This window comes from Gallus gallus, chromosome 14 (assembly GCF_016699485.2).
Source record: "Gallus gallus isolate bGalGal1 chromosome 14, bGalGal1.mat.broiler.GRCg7b, whole genome shotgun sequence".
Lineage (NCBI taxonomy): Eukaryota > Metazoa > Chordata > Aves > Galliformes > Phasianidae > Gallus > Gallus gallus.
In genome coordinates this window covers 11,955,473-11,973,487 of record NC_052545.1, presented here as the reverse complement: position 1 = coordinate 11,973,487, position 18,015 = coordinate 11,955,473, and the positions used below count along the sequence as shown (strand labels likewise).

The 18,015-nt window shown below is 39.7% G+C and overlaps 2 protein-coding genes across 7 annotated transcripts in view; one reads left to right on the top strand and one right to left on the bottom strand.

Annotated features, from left to right (window-relative positions):
- GTF3C1 (general transcription factor IIIC subunit 1) overlaps positions 1–18,015 on the bottom strand; it is a 38,119-nt gene that overhangs the window by 18,860 nt on the left and 1,244 nt on the right. The window contains exons 4-18 of one of the 3 annotated variants that reach the window (XM_004945344.5): positions 16,399–16,542; positions 15,938–16,034; positions 15,173–15,296; positions 11,061–11,216; positions 10,220–10,335; positions 8,480–8,804; positions 6,674–6,885; positions 5,834–5,970; positions 5,099–5,252; positions 4,578–4,681; positions 3,102–3,286; positions 2,599–2,862; positions 1,606–1,751; positions 1,092–1,189; positions 46–142 (exon numbers count right to left, since the gene is read on the bottom strand). In XM_004945344.5, coding sequence (XP_004945401.4) covers positions 46–142; positions 1,092–1,189; positions 1,606–1,751; positions 2,599–2,862; positions 3,102–3,286; positions 4,578–4,681; positions 5,099–5,252; positions 5,834–5,970; positions 6,674–6,885; positions 8,480–8,804; positions 10,220–10,335; positions 11,061–11,216; positions 15,173–15,296; positions 15,938–16,034; positions 16,399–16,542 — 2,359 coding nt within the window. Of the gene's footprint in view, positions 1–45; positions 143–1,091; positions 1,190–1,605; positions 1,752–2,598; positions 2,863–3,101; positions 3,287–4,577; positions 4,682–5,098; positions 5,253–5,833; positions 5,971–6,673; positions 6,886–8,479; positions 8,805–10,219; positions 10,336–11,060; positions 11,217–15,172; positions 15,297–15,937; positions 16,035–16,398; positions 16,543–18,015 lie in introns of those variants that run through there. The other 2 variants (XM_040647462.2, XM_040647463.1) reach the window with 2 other exon arrangements.
- KATNIP (katanin interacting protein) overlaps positions 6,838–18,015 on the top strand; it is a 66,097-nt gene continuing 54,919 nt past the window's right edge. Inside the window, exons 1-5 of one of the 4 annotated variants that reach the window (XM_040647466.1) lie at positions 6,838–6,972; positions 9,324–9,437; positions 11,185–11,328; positions 12,390–12,500; positions 13,863–14,095. The gene's annotated coding sequence lies outside the window, so the exon portion shown is untranslated. Of the gene's footprint in view, positions 6,973–9,323; positions 9,438–11,184; positions 12,501–13,862; positions 14,096–18,015 lie in introns of all 4 variants that reach the window. The other 3 variants (XM_040647465.1, XM_040647472.1, XM_040647467.1) reach the window with 3 other exon arrangements.

The following is an 18,015-nucleotide window of genomic DNA, read 5'->3' as shown; positions in this document are numbered from 1 at the left end:
GAGTCAATATCATTAAGAATAATGGTTAAATTTTCAGAAGATTACCTGATCTTTCTCTTGAAACTTCTCTGTTGGGCCGAACTGTATCAGTCCCATGTAACACAACCTTTGAAGGTTTTCTACCACTGAAAAGATGTACCTCCTGCAGCAGTGTGAGAAGCATTACAATTAGCATTCATGAAGACGGAAGCAACGATACCAGAAAACGTGCAATTTTCATACAGCAGCCTCAAGTTTCAGGAAACGAGCTGCTTTTCTGAAATACGACTTCAGAAACTCTAAAACCTGATATTTTCTCTGAATTTAGTTCACAGAAAACTTGGAAAGGGGAAAGGTTGGCAGTTCGAGGCCTTAGCTGAAGACAAATCTTGACAGTTGATACTGTCCAACACTATTCACTCCCAAATGACATGCCTGCAGATTTGGGAAACGCTGTACAAGTCTCCAACCATTCAAGTCCATGCCTTTGGCCATGATTTCCTCAGGAAACTGATGTTTCCAATCTTAATGATTGTGTGAATCTGATTCCGTGTTAACAAATATATGTTGAAACTAACCGCTATTAATTTCACATACTCAAATCAGTTTCCTTTAATGCTTCTTCCCCTTTACATCTGCAACCCAACCTCTATTTCTGAACCTTCTAGATGAGGAATGGCAAACAATGGCAGACATGCCAGTGAGAGCACAAAAGCAGAAACTGAATGCTACGTACGAAAGGCATGAGCTAAGTAATGTGGCGCCTTTTAAAAGATTTATGAAGGACAGCATCATTTAGACTCTATTAAATTCGGAATTTCACAGCAGTGAGGAGTGTGTTTTGAACAGAAATAACATCCTGCTGATGAGTTATGAAGGACAGTGCCTCCCAGTTCTCAAACACTGCCTGACAGCATGCATGAATGCCATTTATTAGTTTCTTATTACCTTCTGTTTGGGAGAGAAAAATAGTTTGGCACACTACCCTTAGAAGATTGATGATCCTTGTCTTGAGTAACAAAGTTCTCTTTGACACAAACAGGAAATAACCGAGAAAACAGTCAACCACTTGTTTCCTCCCTAGAGCCATTTTCTTTGACTCCTCTGCTTACCTTTTGTAGAGGAGCTGCTGTCGGACTGACCTTGGCAGAAATCTGATCAGTGTGTGCTTTTTTACTGGATCGTTTAAGAAGTCTTCCAGACCATCCACCTAAAATTATTCGTTAGTTAATCAAAATATGAAATGTAACCGTCCTGTAAAGTATCAAGCTTTGATATCAGAGCTGTTTATTCAAATAATTTTTTAAGCAAAGGTTATTGCTTTTGTGAAACGGTTAAACATTATCCATTCAAAGAAGATTCAGTTAGACTACAGAATGCTCCTTGCAAAATACAAGTTTCAGAATGTGCAGTGTTGCACAGCTATATGTATTTCTCACACAGCTGTTCAAACAGCTAGCTTTTTTGGAAAAAAAAAACTATCAAGAATTAATATTTCTACTTTCTAATGGCTAGTTTTGTTAAAATAGCCTAAGATGATACCTGTTACTGCTCACAGGTACAGCTGAATTATCAGACTTTAAATTAAACTGATTATGAAACAACAAAAAAAATAAAGCATTATACCTTGTAGCTCACTTGCACAATCTGAACAAAGAGTGAGAGAGGCAAGCAGAGAAGAATGTCACTAACAAGAGCCCATCCAAATCCAAACTCTCTGTGAACTGGCAGAGGAGGGACGTAGCGCATCCACGATGTGTCATCCACATACACTAGGAACGAGACAGCTGGCTTAGATTCAGATAGTATGAACACAATTCTAACACTAGTAATTTTATTGGTAGAAAGCTTCTGGCAGTTCACTGTTTGGTTACCTGAATATTACCTATCTCATGGATTTTTCATCCTTTTTTGAAGCGGAGTTTTATATTTTTCGCTGTTGGGAAGGACTCTTGAAAAGCATATTTAAGCCTATTAACAGTAAGTCTGCTCTTGGTTTTTTGCCTATAGACACTTTAGAGGATGCCTGAAAGCTACTAATACAATAAATTCCTAATATAAACTGTTCCAACACTTAACTATCCTTTGAGTATATTAAAAATCTATATATATGATCCAATTCTTTTTCTGCACCCAGTAGTATGAAGAGCAGTTTGTCAACCAACTCTAATACCTGTTTTCCCTTTGGAAGACATGCATCCTGTACAACAGTTCCTTTTTGTATAAGAAACAGAAGGTGCAACATTCTGTACATTAGTATAAGCACGAATTATGCACTTGTGGCCTCAGTGTAGACCTAATAAAACTAAATCTAAACCATTTCTCCAAATTAAGACAATTTGGAATTCAAAACCTGCAAGTGAGGAATTAGCAAACCTTCCAGCTTGTTATCATCCATAATGTCAGCCTATTTTATTTTGTTATGTAAGTCACTAAGAAATAAAGTAAAGCTCCTGCATGATATCCTTTTCAACTTGAGAACAAGTCATTAATAATCTCTCAGTACTTCTCCCAAGTGATTGTGTTCCTACCTTAATGTGTTGTCATTAAAGTCATATTGCCAAATGGTTATGGAAATACTACACAGAACTCTGACAAAGCCTGCAGGCCACTTCTTACCTGTTTGATTGGACAATTCTACTTCTGAGTCCTGTGCAGCAATTTCAGGATTTGTGACAGTTTTCATGACTTGTATGGTTCCATCTGCCTGGGCTTCATTCACACTCGGCCTTTGTTTGCTGCCTTTTTTCTTACCATCACCACTTCTTTTTCGGTCCGTTCCATTTAAAGGGTGTCCATAAATTAAGTACCAGAGGAACATGTGGACTATTCTTAAACGGGGCATTTTGGGAAGAAAGCCAAGAAAACGCCCGAGTCCTGGAACTGGGAGGAAAGATCAAGTACCAAAGAGAATTAAAAAGTGAATTGAAACAGGAGAAATAGCTACCCCTGCAAAACTGACGTGAAGAAAACTGGAAGGTAAGGTGGGAAATCAAAGGCATCTCTATAAGAGAAGAAGAAAACCCAGCCACTTCTATTTTAGAAGAGCCCAACATCTGAATGGGATCATTAATAATAAACAGAAAAGTGAAAGATGAGAGCAAACAAAAAGTCTGATGTACCTGTAACAGGGTGATAGTTTTTCAGTTGTGTTACACCCATTTTTTCATCAGTTTTGTCTGCCCGACTATTATTTTCATCTTTAGATGAGCCTTCTTGTGTATCTCCTGACTCAGGAAATGCCTCTTGCCCCAGGTTTTCTTCCTCACCGTGGTCCTGGGATGATGGTGTCTGGGGAACTTTAACCCTGTATTAAATCCGTACAGCACTTTGTTAAAACTTAGATATGATTGTCTGCTTCAGTTGAAAAGAGATGGCATCACTGCAGCTGGTAATTAAAAGAAAAGCAAGTTTCTTTGCAAAAGGAAGACTGTCTTGAACACTTACACTGAATAAGATTACTTTGATAGAAAAAGAGGTCCTTTTATGGGCTTATTTGAAAAGATAAGCTGGGTGGTGTAATTTAATATGCACAATACTGTTCTCTCTTGATATGACATTTCTTTTTTTATTTTCATCTTTTCAGACATAAGGTAAAGGTGATTTTCATTTGAGAATGCATCAACAGCTCCTAAATAACAGACTGCAATACCATCTTAGAGAATGAGTCTCCTTACGAGGCTACTCAGTTGTAGTGGAAATGCTAAGTCATGGCCTGAAGCAGTGACTGAGCACCTGGTGGGAAGGCAGGGCCAACCCAGGGGCTCAGGTGCATGCAGTGTACTGAGTGATGGAAGGGATGGAGCCAGGATCCACCCCTTATTTAAGGGTTGGCGGTGGAGGTGAGGGTTTTTTGCTGGAGATCCTTGCCTACCTGAGGCCTTTCAAAGGTACGTGTATTTCTTCCTTTGTTTCTGCATCCATGGCTGCTACATTTGGGCTTATTCTCATTTGCAGCAGCCTATGACTTTGCCACTCTAGCATTATTGCTGTGTTTTCCATCACATTATGGCATCATGAGACTCATATTCCTTCTTTTATGCTTTATGTCCGAAGTCATGAATCTTATGCTCTCTGCTTAAATCCCAAATGAAACAGAGGGGGAATTTCTTCCTCGTTCATTTCTACAGTTCCCATATTTCTCTGTCTGTTGTTGCAGTGAGCTCTACGTTTTCACTAAGTACTGCACCAAGATTATAGGCCTAACTTAGGTCCCAAAGCCACTACTAACCTAAAGACATACAATTAAGAAGCTTAGCGTTGCCCATAGGAAAGCCCCGTCCTCTGTGAAGGGCAAACTCTGAGTGCATGATACCATGCAAAACAAGTCTCCCTGAAATGTGAAGCAAAATGAGAATGGAGAAGCCAGGAACTTGAAGCTAAGTCAAAGGGATTAGTGTTCAGTTCCTCTTCTTTCCTGTCTTTGGGTGATATTCAGCACCTTGCTTCATCTTTGTGCTTTGATTTCTCTATCGTTAAAGAGAAGGCTAATAGTTCTTTTGCTTAATTTGTATTTATTTCCTCTTCATGTTTTTGCAAGCACCAGTTGTAATAAGGCAGTTTCCCCAAAAACCATACAAACCATCAGTGGAACTTGCCTGCTTGCTGTGCTTGAATTGGAGATCCGGAAACGCACCTGCTCAATGGCACTTCTTACAAGGGGATCACTAGGACTCACTGAAGGATGAACAACAAACTCTACCTGTTCAAGGGAGAAGAAAACAAGAGATATTTATGGAGATGTTAGCTTTTCTAGGTTTCAACTCAGAAGCTGACTTAAAGTTTCTCACATACTCTTTGTTGTCAAAATGAGATTAAATATAATTGTGCTGTAGCCTGACAGTGCAGGGAGAGACAAGCAACAGAACCTCTCAGAAGGGAAATGCAGAGACATTGATCTAGGGACTCATCATGATTAACTGCAGTACAATAATTGAAGGTAACCAGTAATCTGGTTTTCACAGTAGTTTAGTTTGGGACACTTCCCAGAAAGGCAGCTCACTTGTGGGTTCTTCTACAAAAAGTTCTCCTTGTTTATCAGTAAAAAGGCCCAAAATACTTTGGCAAATGAAAAGTTTGTGAGAAAAGCTGCTTCCGTCACCAGGATTTGAGCAGTCACCTTTTTACTAATGCCATCCTGAATGACTGTAGTACGATAGATTCGGAGGAGTCCTTCTTGTGAAAGCTTCTGTACCAATCGGATGATGGATTTCTTGCAGCATTTAGTGGAGACACCTTCTTGCTTCTCTTGATCCATGACCATTTTCTGAAGCCTACAAGGTACAAACATCACGGCATTTTAAGCTGAGAAATACTACAAACTACCTAGGCAGTTTGCTAGCACTCAGCCTTAAATTTCATCTGTATTTTTCTCTCTTATCAAGCTTATCCTTTTAGATGAACGATGCTGTTCTATGCCAGGCTGGATGTGGCTCTGGGTAGCCTGGGCTGGTAGTTGGCAACCCTGCACGCAGCAGGGGGGTTGAAACTAGATGAGCATTGTGGTCCTTTTCAACCCGGGCCAGTCTGTGATTCTTATGACAGTGCTGTTCTTACGTACATACTATGAAAGGAGAAAAACTGTTAACCTCTAGGGTAACTGCAATCGATCTCAATAGAGATTCCTGTTCTATTTAAAATTTTGCTTGTTTAGTGATCTGCAAAGCACCACTATTGCTTCTAAACAGATTACTAATTGTTAAGATTCGCTTTAATTCTAATCTCCCCCCTTCCCCATTGCAATGTCTACATCCTTGCTGCATACGCTACTATTAGGGATGAGAAAAGCCAACGCAGGACTGCTTATGTTACCACAGCACATGCAGCCCTGGCCATGCTGCCTTCCATCACTCACGTGAACAAGCTCTCAATCAGCCGGAGGTTTCGCACAGCCTCCACGATGAGATTTCGGCGCTTCAGCAGTCTGTATGTCTCACGGGATCGCTCGGCTGCTGCAGCCCTGGACCGCTTTTCCTTCTTCTGGTCACACATCTTCCAGTGCACGGTATGGACACAAAAATATTTCACATAAGCTGTTAAATGTCCTTAGCCTCGTGTTGCATTCAGAGTTTTGATGTGTTTATTTGGGGGAAAAAAAAAAGTCAGTTGGAGATTATCTTTTATCTCCCTTTCACAGGTATGGAGCTAAAGCAGAAACGAAGACTTCCATGCAGTTAGATTCACTTTGTCTGTCTGTTCTGTATTCGGAGCCAAGTTAATTTGAAAGTTTTGGCCTAGAGAGCTGCTAAGTGCACTGACATAGTGCTGAGTCCAAGCCAACATGTCCTGTCTCTCAAAAAGGTTTCTTGTCTGAGGCTCTTGCTCAGCAGCAAGGCTACACAGCATTTATGTTCCTCCTTTAGAGGAGACAAACCGGATAACATGCACTACTTGTGTGTGTCAGCACACATTAGGCAATAAGACATGTTAAGTCAACAGGGGAATTTGTAGAACCCCAGGGAACTAACCCAGAATGGCATTTTGGGCATCTGCCTTCCTATCTGCTGGAGTAATTTTCTCTTATAATTAACTATTATGCAAGGAAGATACAAATACGCTTTGAAATGAAATTTAAAAAAGAAAATAACAAATCCTATAAATGAATTATAAAAACTATAGCTGGTAGTGTTGTGAACGTGCAGGACTTTGCTCAGACAGCCATACTAAAGGAAAACATTAAGTCCTGTGATCTTACTTTAGGATCTTCAAGTCTGACCTCCTCAATCACAGCCATGTCTCCATCTTCATCAGCGATAAGAGGACAGGTAGAAAGACTGGACTCCTGCTTTACCGTTTCCAGAGTAGAACTTTCCCCTGAAAAGTTGTCTGGGACTTCATCAGGTTCTTCAAGAATTGGAGGAGAAGGCAGCTTCTTCCCCAGGGACTTCACAGCTGTTGGCTTCGAGCCTGGTTTAAAAGCAAACAGTCATCTTAATGTCTCAGCTTCCTCTAAATGTTCAGTTCTCCATAAATGGCCTTCCCCCATTCACAGAGGTAACTGCACTTAAAAACATTCTGCTACGTTTTTCATACACTATTCTACTCTGCTGAGAGCTGCAGTTTGATTGTGAATGACTGCACTCAGTGTCCAAAAGCAAAGTTGTTTTGTTTTTTTTTTAAAGTGAACTCTAAAACTGTGGTCTTGAAATAATTCTCTCCACACAGGGGAGGCCACAAGGGGCCAGATCAGCTTATCCAGAAAGTGCTATCTGAAGAAAGAAGTCACAGAGATGCTCAAGTTCAGCCAGAAACTTGAGGGGACTCTCTTGACCCAAAGCAGATTTAGTATTGCTCCCGTGACAACTTGTTAAATATATGGAGATCTGTTCTCTTCTCTTCCCCTGGAGTTCACCAGAGAAGTTGCAGGAACATGCAAATAGTTAAAATAAACCACCACATCCTCTTTAAAACATGACCCCAAAAGGCTGGCAGATTTGCATTAGGATATTCCAAATAACTCAAGAAAAAGACGAAGCAATTAGCTGAGGAAGACATTTTCTTTTTAGAATAAGCTTAGGTGTGTAAGGCTGTGGGTCAACTCATCCCAAGATAAGATCTCAGACAAGAAATCAGCATTAGCCCATGTATAGTCATATCACTTGAAGGCTGTGTCAAATACATTAGTCCACGTACTGATGCAGACTCTGGAACTCAGTTCCATACCTTCCCAACTGAAAAACAAACAAAACATTGCTAAAGGGGAAATAATTTTTTTTTTAATATTTGACTAAAAAAAAGTGAATTTGCTGGTCTGTCAGCTCTTGTTCTCTTTCCTGCACCTCAGACAGCTGCATGTCCAATAGGAAGAAATGAAACACTAAAAGAAACACAAAATCTGTTTAAATCCCTTCTGAAGTCTTCAGAGACTTCAAAAGCTGAAGCTCCACCAAGATGGTCCTCTGATGGGCACTGGCTGAGCTAGCGTAAGGTACTCTGAAAAACAGAGCCCGTGACAGACACCTTGTCAGTTCATCAGAGAACATCCAAGGCAAATAGAAGATTTACCCAAGGACAATGTTTCTGTGAGCAGCCTAAGCCAACCTGACTGCTAGCAAGCACGGTCTCTCCAGAGTGCTCGTTCTTAGCCACACAGTTTTGTATCCTTTCTTGTAGTCATTTGGGAATGTGTCTGACCCTCTTCCAAATCATTTCAGCCCTGACACTTGAAAAATAACTGAGTATCCAAGGAGTGAGGACTGCGAGCCCATTTCATTGCAGGGAGAAATAACACAAGGATAAGGAGAAACACATCTGTGTTCCCAGTGATTGGTGATAACCAGAAATGTTGTCTGACTCACAGCAGAGGACACTTCAACTCCAAGAATCTCCAGAGATCATCACATGAAAAGCACAGAAATACTCAAACAAGAATAAATATATGGCCAAAAACCTTAATGGAAGCTAACAGCTTTTTCTTTTTCCTTTTTTTTTTCATTTTCAATAGAATGATCCTTAAGCAAAATGCAATTTGCTCTTTGCAAATTTCAAAATCACAACCTACCTTTAGCTGGTGTCGACTGATGAACAGCATCTTGGGAGCTTAATTTCAACAGAGAACCTGAACTGGCCTTCTGACCTTTTCTTCTCTTCTTGCCATATTTCACTTCTTCTTCGTTATCAGACTCTGAGACCAAAGCGTCCTCTTCTCCAGGGAAGGCATCTTCTAGTGGTGGGGAATCTTCTGGCACTAGAGCCAAAGTGACTGTAGCTAACTGCTCACTCCGAGCCTTCTCTCTCTCAAACTGACGGTTTAAATCGCTCTCCTCTGCAAAAATGTATGAAATGTACTTTGTCGTCCTTTGCCGACCTTCATCTTCCATAAAACCCTATGAAAAAGGTTGGAACATTATTTCACTACCTTACTTCTCCATTCTTTCAGTCTCTTCTCCAGCATCAATACTGGGAGTTTTTTCTAGCTGTTCTCCCCTCATATCAAAACATGGCATATTTAGCTTTGTTTTTTTCTAAATAACAAAAATGTTGACTCACCTTAGCATACAGAAACCAAAAGAAACACTCAGTTTGAAAAATACATTTATATTATCTGTGTATTAGCATGAAATGTCTAAAATACGTGAGATGTATAAAATTCCAGGGGAGGATAAATTTTATGTCGTTAGCACAGAAATCAATTTTTTTTTTCAGAAAGTCATTCTGCAATGTAGAAGTTAACAGAATGGATCATTTTTAGGTAGAACTGCTGCTATTCTACCACACCAGGTGCTTTAAAGCATCTGGAAACCCAAATGAACCATCGATGAGGGGAGACTTCTTTGCAGTTTGTTAAGAAAGTGTGCTTACACATTCCTATGATTTACATTGTTCATTTGTCTTTTATTCTACAGAACTTCGTAGTAAATGACAAGATCTTAGCAAACAATTCTCTGCTGAAGGAAGATGGCAATTATCCTGCCTTTGTGGAAAGGAGTGGGTGTTTGCATGCAGGAATTTGTTCATCTGTAAGTCATACTCCTGATGAAATGAGAAAATATTGAAATATTTGGAAATAAGGAGTTTAATTACCACAATCTCTGTATATAGAGGAAGGGTATTTTTTGTTCAGATTTTTTTTTACAGAATTAATGCTGTTTAAATATGTAACTTCACTGATGATTTTAAATGCACAGAGGATCTCTGACAAAATCCTACAGTAAAGACAAGGAAAGCAGCCAATCTCGCAAAACAGAAGTTGTCTCATAGTCAAAAATGAACCAAAATGGCTATTTAGAGTGAGGCATTTATGTTCACCTCCAAAAAGTATTCCAGAAGATGCAGGTTCCCAAATACCAGTAGGTTACCAGGGATTACAGTAAGTGTGCTTTAGTGGTCGGGGCCCATTTATCTGCCCTGCTACTTCTTGGAGGCTGTACCTGCCCCGTGGTGCTGGGAACAGCATCACTCTGCAGCACTGTGAAGCTGCATCTGGTACAATGCCATCCATTAGTGTAGATCACCAGAACGTGCTCTCAGTGTAGACAGCAAACAGGATGCAATATGCATTACCTACTCCAATCTTTACGTTCAAATTTCACTGGATGCTTTTTGAACACCTCTGCTGTATGTCTTTTCCTCAACCTAAGTCACGATCTTCTCAATCTTATCAGAATGATTTCCATGCCAGCTCTCAAATCCCGCCTGTTTCTATTGTTTGAGATGTAATATGTTGTAACATATTACCACAGTGACCACAGTTAAATTGTCAGTTTCAATACGTATTGAAATTATTTTATTTTAACCTTACTTTGACAACTTTGTACCTCTCCAGAAGACGACAGAGCATCCTTGATTCCAGCTTCCCCACGTTCATAGCCAACCGAAGTTCTGCCTGAGAAATACCTTTGGTTCCTCTACTTTCAACTGTTTCAGACAAAAGAAAAAACAGAAACTACCTTGCAGAAATACTCTGGCCCAATTGCATACACATACATCTGTATAGATGCTCATATTTGTTCTCAATAACCATTACTAAGGCAAACTTGTCTTAAGAGCTACCTGACTTTTAAACATACATCTGAACATAATCCTGACCAGTCACTGCTAGCAACTATGTAATTTTCAAAGGCATACACAAAATACAGGTAAACGTTGTCATAAAATGCAATGCAGCATTAGAGTAGAATGAGGTTCAAGATTAGTTTCATATTAAAAGCAAGAGCAATGTAGGAGGAAAGTATTTTCCTCTGATACATACACAACTGAGATACAAAGAGATGACTGCCCCACCACCTACAGGAAGCCTACAGCTCCAGTCTGATCAGAACAGAACGTTCTTTTCCATAAAAAAATAAACACGTTGATGCATAGAAAGCATCAAACATCAAATTAAAACAAACAAACAAAAAAAAACCCACAATAACTTTCTTTTATAAATATAAGGAGTATGAAGGCAATGGGAAAAATCTTCAGCATGTCATATCTGTGATACTTTAAGAGCCTTGGCACACAATACTGTAATTTAGCTTAATGTGAAGAACACTTTTGTACTCCAGAATGAAGCAAATCAAGGAAACAATGCTGTTAGCCTTTGTAAAAGTAACAGATAAGCCGTTCTGCACACACAGATATTCTACTCCATCACCTACTTAGCTCGTAAGCCTGCGTGAGCATATCCCTTTCACAAACGATATCCACAGGCTGAACAACTTTGGTGATCTCTTCTTCATCATCGTCATGATAATCTTCCATTTTCTTCCGAAATTCTTTTAGTAATTTAAGGCAACGGACCATGACATCAGTACCTGTGGACACATGGGGAAGAAAAGACCAAAGACAACCGCTTATTTCTAGGGGAATGTTTGCAACAGCTTTTCCCTATATATGTGTGAGAACCTGTGAGAACCCTCACCGTGTGTAAGTCCTCTTCTTTCCTCCCTCCCTACAGATTCAAAGCACTTTTTTTTACCTTCTACAGGTGCAAACTACATAATGACAAATATGCATGCAGTACAGAAGGAAGTATTTACCAAGCACCTAGCGTACTGAAGAAAAGGATCAAATAGAACAGTCCTACCTCCCCAGCAGGATCTTAGAGCATAATTAAAATGTACAGCTGTTTTGTACAGTTCCAATATCACCGTGAGAAGAATAAACACTCATGGTGTACTATGAATACACGCAATGAAAACAGAGACATAAAATCTAAGGTTGTGGTATTCAAGGACAGGACACACTGCTGCCCACGAGTCAGAAGACAACATATGTGATTCAGTTAACATGTTTAGGTAACTCTTCATCTGCTTTACCCTTAACATCTTCAGGTAACGCTCCATCTGCTTTACCCTTCTGGGCTATCAGAAGAGTAGGGACATGACTTCAGCACAGCGTTCGCAGTCCTGTTCCCTGATACAAAGGTGATCCACTATCACCAGAGTCATTTAGCTGCTGCTGAAGCATTCAAGAGATCAGTGTTTAAGGTAAACTAGAACTATGTCACTGTGCAATGTCAGCTTATCAGGTGCAGTGCTTCAGTAGCTATGGCAGAAGCAGCCAGTTCATCCTGCAGCAGTGGGTCAGAATGTCTACAACCATTTGACTCCTCTGGCAGATTCCTGCTGTTATAAATGCAGAGTGAAAAGCTTTAGCTGAAATTATTGAGGTTACAATGAATGAATTTTATCTTATGCTTATATATGATGATATGATGACTTACTGAAGCCTAGCTGACACCAAGTTAATCCACAGTAACTTAAACATGTGACTGAACTCCAGGCCAGATGATCCCATTGATCCCATTATTTTTCCTCATCTGAATTCTTCCCCTGCCAGATACTGCTTAGGACAGAAATAAAGCTCTGACATTTTGGTAGGGCTGTAGGCACTGTTATCTCATCCTGTTTCTACAGTCCATTAATTTCCACTTGAAAACAAAAACAACAACAAAAAAAACCCCACATTTTTTTCTTTTACTTTAGCTCCTGCTGCTCTGTAACGTGCTTCCCATGGCAGATGCTGTGGCTTCATTTCTATCTGCTTTCCTGTATATCTCCAGAGATTAAACTATCTTGAACTCTTACGAAAATCAGGTATTATTAATTAATCCTAGTTTAATACCTAGTGTTTTTTAAGGCATTTTTGTGGATTTTCAGCTTTTACATCCATAAGATGGAATTATCATTCAAGTTAAAGATTCACCAGGTGGCATTTTTCATGCTTAAGAAGTAAATGCAGCTGCTGTTTGTGCCAATCTATGACAAAACAAAATGTCTACTGCTTTGTGTGCTGCCACATTTATAAATGGATATGTATCTTCTTTCCTTTTAAGTAAATACTTTGGAAGTCAGATGTTTAATCACCAGTTATAAAGTCTATCTCTTTAGAGTACTTCTGGTCTCCCAAGTTTTCTTCGCAGATGTACTGAGCTCATTAGAGCATCTCTGACACAATTTAATATGAGAGCATATATACACAAATACAGCACGGTACAATGCACTCCAAGACAGCGTAAGAGAGTTTCTATTTATTTTTACAGTGGCAATACAAAGAGAAGGCTCCCGGGAGACCTCATTGTGGCCTTCCAATACTTGAAGGGAGTGTATAAACAGGAGGAGGAATGGCTGTTTACGAGGGTGGATGGTGAGAGGACAAGGGAGAACGGTCTTAAACTGAGACGGGAGGTTTAGGTTGGATATTAGGAGGATGTTTTTCACCCAGAGGGTGGTGACGCACTGAACAGGTTGCCCAAGGAGGCTGTGGATGCCCCATCCCTGGAGGCATTCAAGGCCAGGCTGGATGTGGCTCTGGGCAGCCTGGTCTGGTGGTTGGCGACCCTGCACATAGCAGGGGGTTGGAACTGGATGAGCATTGTGGTCCTTTTCAGCCCAGGCCATTCTGTGATTCTGTGATAAACTGCGTAACCAAAAGTATAATGTCATACAATCCACCTATGCTGAGATGCTTGCTTAAACCAGAAATACATTAAGTACATTATATACTCGGCCAAAGTAAGATGACAGTTTTTCCATGTCTTATTGAGCATCTTTTGAATATCTCCTCTGTGTTCCTGAAACCTTAACTACTCAAGTTCTGGTGCATAAAATCTGTGATATTCTTACACCATGAAGATGGACCTTTATATTTTGTGACAAATGTTCTTCTCAGACCAAAGCCGACCCTATCAGAACTCCTTCAAGCATTTTCTTATTAATTCAGTGCAATATGGGAGATTTCTCTCTGACCTTTGCTAGATGTGGCATCTACTTTTGGCTATTGCTTCTCTTTGTTTATAACTCAGTTTCCCTACACGGAATATTCTTTTCTCTAGACTTAAAAGAGTTGCAGGAATTAATGTTATCAAGAGCCTAAATCCATCTCCATGTAACCAATGCTCACATTTGTCCTCTCAGTGTTCTCACATTTTTTGTTGGTTCTTCTCCCTCCTCCTTTAGGATCACTCCTGTATGGGAACGGCCTGAACCACTGATTGAGCACCTGGAGAAAAGACCTGGTCAGCCCTGGGAGCACATGTGAAGGCAATTCAGCCTTGCAACTGGAAGGGGTGGAGCCTGGCTGCACCTCTCTTCAACTTCATTTATGGGCTGATTGCCTCTGGAAAAAGATCTCCTTCTGAAGATCCCTTTTCCACGTTCTTTTCTCCATGAACCCAGATCCTTGTAGGCAGGTAAGCAATCCTTTCCCTCTATTTCATAACATCTACTCATCATGCTGGTCTTTCTGTCATTACAACTCTCTATTCACAAGGATTATTTCATTTGTGTTGTTTAGCTTCGTATTCTAACTATTCTACTCTCCCTGTCCTCACAGCAGTTCACCGTATGTCTGAAGAAAAACCTGTTCATCTTCTAGAACTATTTTCCTTTTTACCTGAGCAAATCTGCCTCTCAGGATTTCCTGTGATTAAGGATTTGGTTTTTATTTCCTTCAGCAATTATTTTAATTCTAATGGTGATACTATCCTTCGTATTTTGTACCATTGCTTCTTACAGTTACTGCCACCACAAGTTGTATCTGCATCCTTTCCTGAGAGGATCTGCTCTCGTTTGTTCCCTTTCTTCATGCAGCTCTTCTCTTTGTCTTTCCATTATGTGTTTGGAAACTCTCAAGATCTTACAAACCTATTTAAGTTTGAATTCAAAACAGTTTATACATTCTACTCTCAGTAGAACATGGGGTTTTTTTGAATAGCAGTCTTAGCCTAGCTTGCTTACAGAAAGAATTCCTAGGTAATGCTGCCAGAGCTTACTTTCATAGTCTGATACAAGAAAAACTGCATTCTCATGACTTCCATCAAAAATCATAACTAAAGGAAAAGCCATAACTGAATTGACCTGTTTCTGGAGTTTAGTATTCATTTACGGCCTCATTTATTTCATACATCCTCTTAAAAAATTTTGTCAAGTTTGAGTTGTTGTTCAACTTCCAGCCTGAAAGAAGCAGACTGCTCTTTGCCTCTTTAATCCCCATTGGCTTGAACAGTCTTACTAGGAGATGTGATTCTCTGAAGCTACTTACTCTGATACAAAGCAAACCTGCCTTCATTCAAGATAGAAATATTTCTTCCAAAGTTGGAACAAATTCTTAATTTAAGTGGGCTGTACTGCTCTAGCTTTATTAACACATTCATCTGAGAAACTTTCTTTACAGTTAAGTACTCAGATGTACTTTAAGGTTTGAACCCTATACAGAGATTGGCATCAATGTAATTACACCACAGGAAAGCAAAATACGGTTCGGTTACCTTTCTTTGTCTTGTAAGGCCCTCCATTGGGTTGTATTTCTTGCAGTGGGATGGATATTACTTTGGCTAGGCCAGCATTCATCATATATTGATAGAGACGTTTGAAAGTTCTCTCACAGAGACCCTAATGCAAAAAGGAATGACAAAAAGCAGTGCAGGACAGAACTCTGAATTTCAGGAATTCCACAGAAATACCTGTTCATCTTCACAATGGGGGAAAAAAAAACAACAACAAGACCAGGGAGTTCTCTAATTTTATAGCCTTTGCTATTATGAGCCTCTATCTTCTTGGTGATTAGTGTCAAAGACATTCATCGTATTGCCTGTTTTGAAACAGTACTTTGTGTTAGGATAGCAAGAAAGGGTGTTAAAATTCTATTAGTGCATATGTGAGGCAGAGCTTTGAGAGGATTCTGCACTCTGTTCAGTCCTTCCTGCCTTATGCTCCAGCAGAAGCAATCAACTATAAAGAACTGCACAACTGCATTGATTGACTGTATACAAAAAAATAAGTCTGTTACTGTGACTAAACTTTTCTGAAGCTGTGGACTGAACAGAAATTCTTCCTTACAGCAAGCAGTGACAGTAACGTGATTTAGAGCACTGCAGCAGCAACAGAGCAGATTTTTTAATTCAATAAACTTTAAGATCCTACTTTTTGATATCTTACCCCAAAATACTATGCAACTTTAAAAACAGACTGCCTTTGATATGAGTCATCTATATTCTGTATGAGAGAGAATTTGAAGAAGAATGAAATCTCACCAATTCTTCCCTTAAGTTTCCTAATGTTTCTATCTGGTTTGGACGAGCACTTAGCATACTGGAGAGCTTCTCCATCAGAATATCATATTTACTCCTCCTAACCAAGAAAAGAGAATTAACATATAACATTATAAGCACAAGTTATAATATTCTAAAATGTTAATTATGAGAGAAGGTATGTTGAAGTGTTCTTCAATTATCTTTAAGTGAGAGCACTTAACATTAACAGATGGATTAGAGCTATAATGAGAAGAGATGAATAGGCAATCAACAGGCACCAAGAATACTATTCTTCACAATTCAAAGGGAAGTCCAGCGTCTTCAAGAGGAGTTAATAAAGAAAATGGGAATAGTCGATACTGGGGAACTGTGATGGTTTGGTGACCACAGCAGAAACATTCATCATAGTAAAAGGTGGCAGCCTACCCAGGACATGCTTTAAACATGTCAGTGGTACATACCTATCAACGTGAAAGCGAGTCAGAAGCAGAAGAATTGAGTGCTGCTGTGCTCCACTTGGTAGTCTTATCACATGAGACTGCATTGTTATGAGACCATTCCTGTCCAATACTCTTCGGTGATAATGAATTTTTCCAGCATCCACTCTAAAGAAAAGAATGCAAGTTATCTAGGAGCAAAGGAAATTTGCAAGTGAATTCTAATTATGCAGTATTCCAATGCCCCTAGCTAGATTACCCACAGTCTTAGTGATGTCCGTTGTGCTAATTTTCAATGTGACAATCACAAAACAGGAAGTACCAAAATTTAACCTGTGAAATTGATGGACTGTACAGAGCATTTAATATCACTTTCTCTCTAAAAGCTTTTGCTTTATTCAATGACCAGGAAAAAATAAGAGTGGTCATACAATAGGAGACCATTTGGGGATTCAGGTTCTTTTCTGTTGTTGTTGTTTCAGAATTTTAGATGAGAATTATAGGAGAATAATGTGCAGTCCCCCAGGAAAGAGAACTGAACACATTGTTGTAAATTCTAAGGCATAATAAACAAGCCAACTAAAACCAAGCTTTTTAGAATAGCTCTTAATTAGGAGATAAAAAAAGAATTTTAGGCATACAGCTTAGTGCATCATGACCTACATTTGTGCCAGAGCAAGAATAGGGAAATGACTTACCTCTGTACGTACAGTACTTCTAAAATTAGAAATAAAACACAGGCACAACATAACACTTTGCAAAATGTTACAGAAAAATGACTTTTATAACCTTCCTCTGAACTATTTGGAAAAAAAAAAACAAGTTTTGGAGTACAATATATGAAAAACAGTGTATTCCTGGTGTCATATGGAACACCCAGCAATGAATCGATCCCTGTTTGTAGATAATCAACTCACAGAAGGGAATGACCTCTCAATTTCTGATCTTCCCTACAGAGAACTTACAGTATCATCTAGCTATTCTGTCAATGAAGCAAAGAAGCTGGGTGATGATCTTGGTTTTTTTCCTTAAACTCTTTCTTGCTGCAGAAACATCAGGCTCTATTAGCTTAATTTTTCCTGTTCTCTACATTGTCTTCACTGCTCTGAGAACTGGAATCCTTCAAACTCTGTCTATTCACCCAACAGAGAATCTCTGATTCCATGAGAAAGTATCAGGAAGTATAATGAACTCAAGGAAGAGACAAGTACCTAGAATCAAAGAATCATTAAGGTTGGAAAAGACCACTAAGATCACCAAGTCCAACCCCAGCCCATCCCACCACGTCCCTCAATGCCACCACCTCCCTGGGCAGCCTGTGCCAATGCCCCACTACGCCTTCTGAGAAGAAATTTTTCCTAATATCCAACCTGAACCTCACCTGGGACGACTTAAGGCATCACCTCCCATCTTATCGCTGTTACCTGGGAGAACAGGCCTATCCCTGCCTCACTACAACCTCCTTTCAGGGAACTGGAGAGAGCAATAAGGTCTTCCCTGTACCTCCCCCTCTCCAAATGGAACAATCCCATTCCCTCAGCCACTCCCCGTAAGAGTTGAGCTCCAGACACCTCACAACTCTGTTGCCCTTCTTTGGACACATTCCAGAGCCTCAATGTCATTTTTGTGATCAAAACTACA